The sequence below is a fragment of the Muntiacus reevesi genome, chromosome 2 (assembly GCF_963930625.1).
Source record: "Muntiacus reevesi chromosome 2, mMunRee1.1, whole genome shotgun sequence".
Taxonomy (NCBI): domain Eukaryota; kingdom Metazoa; phylum Chordata; class Mammalia; order Artiodactyla; family Cervidae; genus Muntiacus; species Muntiacus reevesi.
The window spans coordinates 200402917-200413013 of NC_089250.1; the positions used below are offsets into that span (position 1 = coordinate 200402917).

The following is a 10097-nucleotide window of genomic DNA, read 5'->3' on the forward strand; positions in this document are numbered from 1 at the left end:
GAAACCAGGGACCCTCAGAAGGCAGCAGTGATGCGGACCAACCCCCGGGAGCCTGCACCCTTCCGAGGGCCATAGGCGACCAGGGGAACTGGAGAGAGCTCCAGACAGGAAAACCCAGCTTTCCCAAAGTCCCTGTGGATGCCGACAAAAGGAGACCTGAATTTTTGGAAGAGCCTGTCCTAGGTTACCCAGCTGCAGAGTGATTTTTCCCCTCTGGCATTGAATCTCCCTCTCCAACCCCCAGCCATCCAGAGTACCATGAAGAATTATGAGGATGTGTGACAGAGGAGTCCAGATGTTGATCACTACTGTGGGAGCCTTCGCAGCTTTTAGTTTAATGACCATTGCAGTGGGCACGGACTACTGGTTATATTCCAGAGGTGTGTGCAGGACTAAATCTACAAGTGATAATGAAACCAGCAGGAAGAATGAAGAAGTAATGACCCATTCCGGGCTGTGGAGGACCTGCTGCCTAGAAGGTATTTACTAATTCCTCTCAACAGCCCCAAACAATCCAGTTTCTGATTTTTTGCTATTCCAGTGTGTGGTTGGGGGAGACAGAGGCAGTGATGGGGAAAGAGGATAGTTCGAATTGTTGCCGAGAATTTGCAGATGTCCAGACTGTTCCAAGCAAGACTAATGCAGTGTGGGATGAAAGGGTTGGGTCTTGTTGGTTGTTTTTGGTATGAGCTTCATGAGATGAGATTTTCTGGCTCTCCAGGCAGCTTCTGCAGTTGAGAAAAGTCTTCAAATCTAAGATCCCCAGGCATATTGTGAACTACTTTGCTTTGATCTCTGGCTTGAGATGGGGTCTCTGGCTCTGCTTAAACTGTATTTCAGTGGAGAAGAGGTGACAGGAGAGGAAGGGAAAGCAGGAGGGGGAGAGCGAGAGATTGGTCATGACCTAGCCTGGCAGACTCTGAGCTATTTCCTGATTTCTCAACATAGTCTTATCAGTTTCTTCTGAGTTTGGTCTAACTAGATATTTTCATGAACTTCCATTGCCAGTCAGTTCCAGACTAACCTATATGAACCTCTACACACACACACACACACACACACACACACACACACACACATTTTATGAAAACATTAATACATATTTCTCCATTTGGGATCAAAACAAAACTGAAGTCTTGGTATTTAGTGTCCACCTGTCTTCTTTCCTAAAGCATTTGCAAAGCCAACATATATATTTCTATGACATTTGCATAAGACTGATTCTCAAGAATCACAGCATACCACTTCTCATTGAAAAAATTGAGGCTTCATTCTAAATTACAATGAAGAGGACAAACCAATCTTAGAATGTCAAGCTTGTCTCACTATTAAACTTGCCTTCAGAACACCAGAAGTCACTCTCAGCATCATTGGGCAATGCCTGGATGTCAGTAGGAGTAAATCAAAAAATAGAGAAGGAAATCAAAGCTCTTTAGAGACTGTGTGCCTGAGAGAAGGAACTGGATTAGAGGGGCAGAAAGGAGTTTTCTCAGGCTTCTGAGGAATCTGTGAAGCTTGGCATAGTGATGAGCAAGGAAATCTGTGTTTCCTATGTGCTTTCCTCCCCTGCCTGCCATTGGTTCTCCATGCCTGCATTCCCACTGGCTGGCATTTGTCAGGGCTTCTTGAGAAGTTGCATTTACGTAAATTGCTTAGGAAATCATGCTATGACATCACTTGCTAGTGTAATATTGCATCATTCCCTGGCCTTCCTCCCATGATCTGACACTCTGAACAACTGCTCTCCTGACTGTAGCACTACTAAAGTTGATTCTGTTTCCACCGCAAATTTGCAACTGGTGGGAAGCCCAGGTAGGAAAGGATGATTTAAATGCAACAGGATTACTGCACTTGCTGTCTGAAGACCTTCATAATGCTGCAAACTATGTGACCTTGGCCAAGACATTTACCTATCCAACCCTGAGCATATTAATCTGGTAGATGGTTAATTTGGGGTAGGTGTTCAGGAATTAGCACTATCCAAAAGTCTTATTATATTCAATGTACTGATGGAAACTCTTTCCTAAACATTGACAAAAATCTGATATCTGTGTATTTGTGGTCAGATATGGTGAAGTCATTTACCTCAGGGAAATGCCATAATTCTCTTTCCTATGTTAACAATAAGGAATTGAGTCATCTTTATAAAGCTGCAATTTGGTGGATGTTTTGGTGCCTATGTGATTCTAAGGATGACATAAAAAAAAAAACTGAGGTGGCTTCCAAGCCAAAAATGGCATATAGGTAGACCATATTTCAGTTATTTCCAAATTTTCTGCCTCTTTGATGTAAATCTGGGAATACACAATTAAACACCAATTTTGGCCTCCCTCATTAGGTCCTAAAATTCCTGAATCCTTGCTCAAAATTTCTCAACTGATGGTTTCTCTTTTCTCCAACATCATGTCTTACACCCACAGTTTGTGCAAGGAATTGGAACCCCACCCAGGCATTCTGTGGGCTTAGTGGGAGAAGTGAGGATTTGAATCAAGAAGAAATTGGATTATTCTAAGATATGTTCTTGGTCAGGTGATTCTTCTGAGAAAATTTTCTTGCAGTCTCCATGCAATGTGACCCAGGTATTTTATTTTTTACCTTTTTGAAGTATTAATACAGTGAGCTGCACCAACTTTAATGAATCACAATGAAATTTTAGCTATGTGTTCACCCATATCATCAACACCAAAATAGGCTTGGCTGAAATCTGAAGCTAAGATTTTCCTTCATGCAATGAACATATCAAGTGTTCAAGGAATTTGCAGGAGCATCTGCTTTCTGCATGGGAAGCCACATGCAGTAGGCAGCATCCATCTTCTGCTGTAATGAAGGTGTACAGCCATCTCCTGTTCCATATCTCCTGTCTTCCAAAGCCTCAGCATCTTCATTTTTCTGGCCCTTTAAGTGTCAAAGGATAACTGGTTGGGAGAGGGCATCCATACTTTTTTAAGAGTCATGAGAGAATATGACTATTTCATACAAGAAGGAGAGAATGTTCCAGAGGGACACGACAGCTGTCTGCAAATATCTGAAGGGCTGTCATATGGAAAAGAGACTCAAAATGTTCTATGTGGCCTCAAGAGGATAGAAGTAGGAGCTAGAGGAAAACAGGTTTTACCTCAGTGTAAGTAACTCTCCAATATGGCATAAGAAGTTTTCAGAGTTTATGAGTTGTCTACCACCAAAAATAGTCAAGTATAAGAAAACTACATTAATTGTTTCCAGATTTAACTAGTCATCAGATTCACATGGGGAGATTTTAAAAATAGATAATAAGGCCCCCACAACTAGGTTCTTGACCTCCATGGGTCTCCGGTAGGTCACTTGGAATCTTAATTTTCTAAAAGTCTTCCAAGCAATATATGATATTAATGCCAAGCCACATTGAGTATTTGCAATGGGCCTGGAAATAACTATGTGTGTTAGGAAGGATCACATCTCTCAAATGAGAGAAGAGATGTTTCCAGTTTTCCTTTCTGTAACTCAGCAGAACATCATATATATTTAGCATTTATTATGTGCTAGGATTGTGCTAAGAACTTTGAAAAATTAACTCCTTCATCTTCAAAGGCTGTCAGTGTTGTGGGTATAAGTATTAGCCTCATTTTGCAGATGAGAAAACTGAGGCCAGGAGAAGTTATAGAACTTGCCCAAGGTCTCATGCCTAAAGACTCAGCAGACACTGCTTTGCCTAAGCCATGTTGCTACACCCAGCACTTCCTAGAGAACATTAATTCATGCTCCAGCAGAGGATAGGTTGCTACTGGTATGAATATTAACCTGTGAGAGAGCCCAAACACATAGGTTTTTACATTCAGAAGCCCCAGATCCCACCATGCCAGTACAGCATCTGCAGGGGTGTAGGAGACACCGCAGAGGCAAAAACTCCGAGGCAGTAAAGGACCCTGAATGAAAAACCAATCGACCTATGTAGAGACACCCACACTGAGAAGCCAGAACAAATGCCTGACTCATCAGCTGGAAAGCACTCTAGGCATTCACAAGGCGGTACCCCAACCTGCTGTGTGCTTTCAATGGCGGCATGTGAATTTGAATGAGAACATGTTCAATATGTGATTCTCTCATTAAGAAACCTCTTGAAGTTGTAGAGCTCATCAAAGGGGTGTATTTAGATAACAGAAAGACCACTGGCCTAGTAGGAAGGATGCTACTGGGTGCTAATCACAGTCCTATCCCTAGCAGTTGTGCATGTTAGTACACACAGCAGTTGAATATGTAAATTGTGTATGTTATTTCCTCCTTTGGACCTTAGTTTACCCAGTTCTAAAGAGAGAGCTTCAGGTAAGATTAGGAAGAAACAAATCCAAACATCCCCGTGGACTAGGCAAATAATGTAAAGTGTGAAGCAAGTATCTCACAGTCCTCTTAGCTCAGTTATATTGTGGTAAGAAGAGGAGTAACAGTGCATACGAGATGTCCATGGAACCCTCCAGGCAAGAATACCGGAGCGGGTTGCCATTTCCTTCTCCAGGGCATCTTCCCGACCCAGGGATCGAACCCATGTCTCTTACATCTCCTGCATTGAGAGTCGGGTTCTTTACCATTAGTGCCACTTGGGAAGCCTGTGAGAAGATATACAGTAACAGAAACTTGTCTCAGTGTGGGGGCAACAGAGAGTGGTGGGGACTGTAGCAAACTGGAAACAATTGCCATGTGGCTTGAGTTGGTTTTTACTCTGGGGAAATGGATACCAAACTAGGCCCAATACTCCAAATTTTAAAAAGCCAGATGTTGAATTGTCTGACTTTTAAAATGTGGGCAACTGGCTTAGCTTTTTTTTTTTTTTTTTTGGTTTAACTTTTAAACACACAGTGCCAGCCAAACCAAACTCACTTTATGGCTGAATTTGACCTTTGGGGTACATTTTGAGCCCTGAAAGTGATCTAAAAGGCCCTTTAAATCCGAATTTCTGATATTTTCCTTAATGAAGTTGTCCTTCATTAAATGAACTGTCACTTTTTCAACTCATTAAAAAGTTTCTACTAAGAAAAAAAAACCCACTTTGGATTTTAGGATAGGGAACTTAAAATTATGAAAAAGGGGTTCAATAAACTGATGTTTCTGCTACAGATGGGCCTGGATGGTATCAAACATCTGGCTGAAAAACTGGAGAAAAAAAATTTAGCCAGTCATTAGAAGTTCCCCCATATTTCTAAATCTCCAGATGGTTGACTTTTTCAGCCAGATGGGGTTCCAGCTTTATTTATGTGTTCAGAAACCTTCGGGGAAACTTTAAAGATGTGATTGAGGACAGGGATGGGAGAAGGACATGAATATTTCCTATGGACCAAACCCATTCTAGGCACTTTTACCTATATTAATTTACAATTTTCACATCTCCTATCTGCCCCCCAGTAGAATATAAACTCCATAAGGATGGAGATTCTGGTCTACTGGGGGCACTACTATATCCCTAGAGCTTAGAAACAGTACCAAGTAGTCACTTCTCCTCTGTCCTAGATTAATGCTGCGCCTTCCCTTAAATGTGGGTGCAGAATGCATCAGAACTCTTTCCTACTCCTGACCTTCCTTGTTCCTTTCTTTCCACTTTTCTTCCTTGATCTTAAAATCCAAGAGGCAGATAAAAGAGAGAAATAGGATGGAGTCTTAAGGCAGGATGGGAGAAATTGACAATGTTTGGGGGCAGTTTAGGATTTAGAAAAGTGGCAGAGGCTGAGGTGGGAGCATGACTAACATTCAGCCAGAAGATGTTTATATAGCCATACTGGATGTTAAAATGCAGAAATACTTCCTTATCTGTTGATAAATAGTATCTATTGGTTCCCCTTACTGATGAATTCAATAAAATTTGACATGAACTCACTGTGTATTTTAAGAGAATTATGTTTTTGACAATTTGAACATTATACTCCAGCATGTGGAATATCCCCAATAAAACCAGTCCTCACCAAACCCCCACCACTAGCCCTTCCTGGAACCTCTCAAACATCCATTAGATCCACCAAGTAAAAAGTAAAAAGCTGGCCCAGTAGGGCCATCATGATTGTGTTCCAGCCCTATGGAAGCATCAGTTATAACTGGCTCATCTTATGTCCTGCTGGTGGTTAAATATTTTTGAATCTCACTCTTAGCTATGCCATTCCTGATGGAAAGAATTGCTCTTTTTTCTAACTGAAATCCAGACTTGTACTTTCTGACTCTAGTATTCTACCCATCTTAGAAAGTATAGCCCAGAAATACTTTTTGCTTCATCATTTGAGATGTTATCACTGGATTGGAATAAAGGCAAGTGACCTGCAATCCCAGGTTGGGTGATCAATGTGGGCTAGTAGGGTGGATGATTAGTGTGAGTTACCAGCACATATGGAGGAAAAAACAACAAGAAATCAGACAAAAAGAGGGGTATGCCCTTTTAATGTTTAATGTCATAGAGCAGTGTCTGACAAGCTTACTTAAGTGGTCATCTAATTCCCTGGAAATGTACCTTTGTTTGACCCAGCTTTTATTATAGATCCAGGTCTAGCTGTATGGCTAGATGTTTACTTGTAGAAAACTTGGAAAGATGAACATTTTTCTTTTCTTCAGTGGAGGTACAAATAGTTTCTGTTCATTAGAGGAGATAACTCTAAATGTTGTGGACAATTTGCCCATTCCCTAGGACATTTATCAGTTTTATACATAACTTAACAATATTATTTCAGTTTTTTTCATCTAAAAAATATAACATCTTCCTTTGAGCCAGCTTTGTCATTCTGTTGGTTCCCTTCACTGATGAATTAAATAAAATTTGACATAAGCTCACTGTGTGTTTTAGGAGAATTATATTTTTAACAATTGAACATTCTATCCCAACATGTGAAAGTATTCCCAATAAAACCAATGTTTCTGAGATTAAAAAGAAGTCTACAAAACTCCAAGATTGTTTTTTATCCCCTCATTCTATGACCCTGCCAAGAGCTCATTTTTCAATATAGAAGCAAATGGGTCTGTAATAATTTATGGAAGATCCCAAAGAATATTAGATAATAGCAGGGACTTTGGGCTCAGATAGACCTGGTTTATTACCTGAATCCTGCCATTTTCTGGCTATAAGACTTCAGAAATTGCTAAACCTCTGAGCATGAGCTTCTTTACCTGTGCAACAAGGAAGCAAAAGTAGCAAGCACTTTCACCTATTTCTTTCTTAGTTCTTAATTTATGTCTTATGGTCTCTTCATACCTCTAATAATATGTTGATTAGTAGTCCTTGATTCATGCGTTTTAGACAAGATGCATTTTCTAAGACAAATGATTTTGCTTTCTTATATCACTACCCTTCCTTCAGTACTTTTAGTTCCCCAATGAGTTACCTGTGGCTTTCCAAGAAGAATCATTCATAAAGACTGAAGGCATCTGGCATCTCATTCCTGGATTGGATACTAGCTGAGGCAGCACAACTGCTCATCTATTCATGCGCATATTTTAGCAAGGAAGTCAAAAGGCAAGGGCTTCTGACCAGGGCTGAGAGAGAGAATGGCAGTGGGGCGGCCTGTTTGGAAGGGAGAGGTCTTTTGAGTTCAGTGGGCCTATGGTGGATACCACCATAGATCCGCCATAGCTTATGCCATTTTGTCCGTATCCCACCCAAGAGAATAGCCAGTTAGGCAAGCAGACCCTAGACAGGGCTACATGATATTCAGGAAGATTGTCCTGCAGTCTGTTGCCCTGCACAATGCTGCCTGGCCAAGGGATCAAACAGGGGTTAAGAGTCAGTCCATGTGCCAATCCCTAAACCATACCTGTTGATCCAGAACTGAGTCTATCCAAAGACAGGAGGACCTTTAAAAGCAGAAGTGTTCTGTATGGGGCAACTGCAGGCCCAGCAGCATGGGGCCATGAGTTGCCAGTGATGGGAGCCAAGGTGGGATGGCAAAGACTGACCAGACTCAGGTATCGCATATCAGGGAAGGAAGTTGCAGTGGATGGTCCACAGGGCCTCCAATAACCAATGCACATGCTTCTAATAGGGAGTCAATGTGTCGATTCCTGCGTGCAGAGAACGTGACTATCAGTATCAGCTGGAAGAACAGTAGCAATGAACAGTAATGCTTTGCAAACCCACCTACTAAATGAAGTGGCATTTTGGCCTCTTTTCCTTCCTGTTATTGGCCACAGCATACTGAATTTCCTCTCAAATGAAAGAAGGAAGAGTAGGGAAATAGCTTGCAACTAGGTATGCAGTTGCAAGTTTTAACAACCAACAGTGGCTGGAAAGTTATGAAATCTGCCCAAAATATCACTAAGAAAATGAGGGATTGGACATAACACAGTTGAAAGCCAAACTAAAAGTTACCTCTTTATATGCCACTTAGTTGAGACCTATCAATAAATAGGAAATATGTCATCACACTTTGTCTCTAAAATTCTAAAAGTTGAAAACTCAATGATGTCTGTACTGTGATACATAATTATATTTCAGGAGTTGGCAAACTTCAGCCAATGGGTCAGATTTGGCCCATGGTTTATTTTTGTACAATCCAAAAGCTAAGACTATTTTGTACATTTTCAGATGGTAGAAAAAATTAAACAATATCCCCAAATATTTCATGACACATGAAAATGATAAGAAATTCAAATTTCAGCATGTATATAACTCTTAGTGTTGTATATTTTAAAATTATGGAAATTTTTTTTCTCTCCTGTTATGTTAATATCTATATAGTATCCTCAATTTTGCTGCTTGGCCTGCAGAGTCTAAAATATTTACTGTCTGGCCCCTTAAGAAAAAGTAGTTTGCCAATCCCTGCTATACCTCACTCAGAGATATGTAGGAATCTACAATAACATTTTTTTTCATTTATTTTTTATTAGTTGAAGGGTAACTACTTCACAACATTGCAGTGGGTTTTGTCATACATTGACATGAATCAGCCATGGAGTTACATGTATTCCCCATCCTGATCCCCCCTCCCACCTCCCTCTCCACCCGATTCCTCTGGGACTTCCCAGTGCACCAGGCCCGAGCACCCGTCTCATGCATCCCACCAGGGCTGGTGATCTGTTTCACTATAGATAATATACATGCTGTTCTCTCGAAACATCCCACCCTCACCTTCTCCCACAGAGTCCAAAAGTCTGTTCTGTACATCTGTGTCTCTTTTTCTGTTTTGTATATGGGGTTATCATTACCATCTTTCTAAATTCCATATATATGTGTTAGTATGCTGTAATGATCTTTATCTTTCTGGCTTACTTCACTCTGTATAATGGGCTCCAGTTTCATCCATCTCATTAGAACTGATTCAAACGAATTCTTTTTAATGGCTGAGTAATATTCCATGGTGTATATGTACCACAGCTTCCTTATCCATTCATCTGCTGATGGGCATCTAGGTTGCTTCCATGTCCTGGCTATTAAAAACAGTGCTACGATGAACATTGGGGTGCACGTGTCTCTTTCAGATCTGGTTTCCTCAGTGTGTATGTCCAGAAGTGGGATTGCTGGGTCATATGGCAGTTCTATTTCCAGTTTTTTAAGAAATCTCCACACTGTTCTCCATAATGGCTGTACTAGTTTGCATTCCCACCAACAGTGTAAGAGGGTTCCCTTTCCTCCACACCCTCTCCAGCATTTATTGCTTGTAGACTTTTGGATAGCAGCCATCCTGACTGGCATGTAATGGTACCTCATTGTGGTTTTGATTTGCATTTCTCTGATAATGAGTGATGTTGAGCATCTTTTCATGTGTTTGTTAGCCATCTGTATGTCTTCTTTGGAGAAATGTCTGTTTAGTTCTTTGGCCCATTTTTTGATTGGGTCATTTATTTTTCTGGAATTGAGCTTCAGGAGTTGCTTGTATATTTTTGAGATTAATCCTTTGTCTGTTTCTTCATTTGCTATTATTTTCTCCCAATCTGAGGGCTGTCTTTTCACCTTACTTATAGTTTCTTTTGTTGTGCAAAAGCTTTTAAGCTTCATTAGGTCCCATTTGTTTATTTTTGCTTTTATTTCCAATATTCTGGGAGGTGGGTCATAGAGGATCCTGCTGTGATTCATGTCGGAGAGTGTTTTGCCTATGTTTTCCTCTAGGAGTTTTATAGTTTCTGGTCTTACATTTAGATCTTTAATTCATTTTGAG

The 10097-nt window shown here is 40.7% G+C and overlaps 1 protein-coding gene across 1 annotated transcript in view; it reads left to right on the forward strand.

Annotated features, from left to right (window-relative positions):
- The first annotated feature begins 268 nt into the window (after nucleotides 1-268).
- CACNG3 (calcium voltage-gated channel auxiliary subunit gamma 3) overlaps nucleotides 269-10097 on the forward strand; it is a 96211-nt gene continuing 86382 nt past the window's right edge. The window contains exon 1 of the mRNA XM_065924512.1: nucleotides 269-479. Coding sequence (XP_065780584.1) covers nucleotides 269-479 — 211 coding nt within the window. The remainder of the gene's footprint in view (nucleotides 480-10097) is intronic.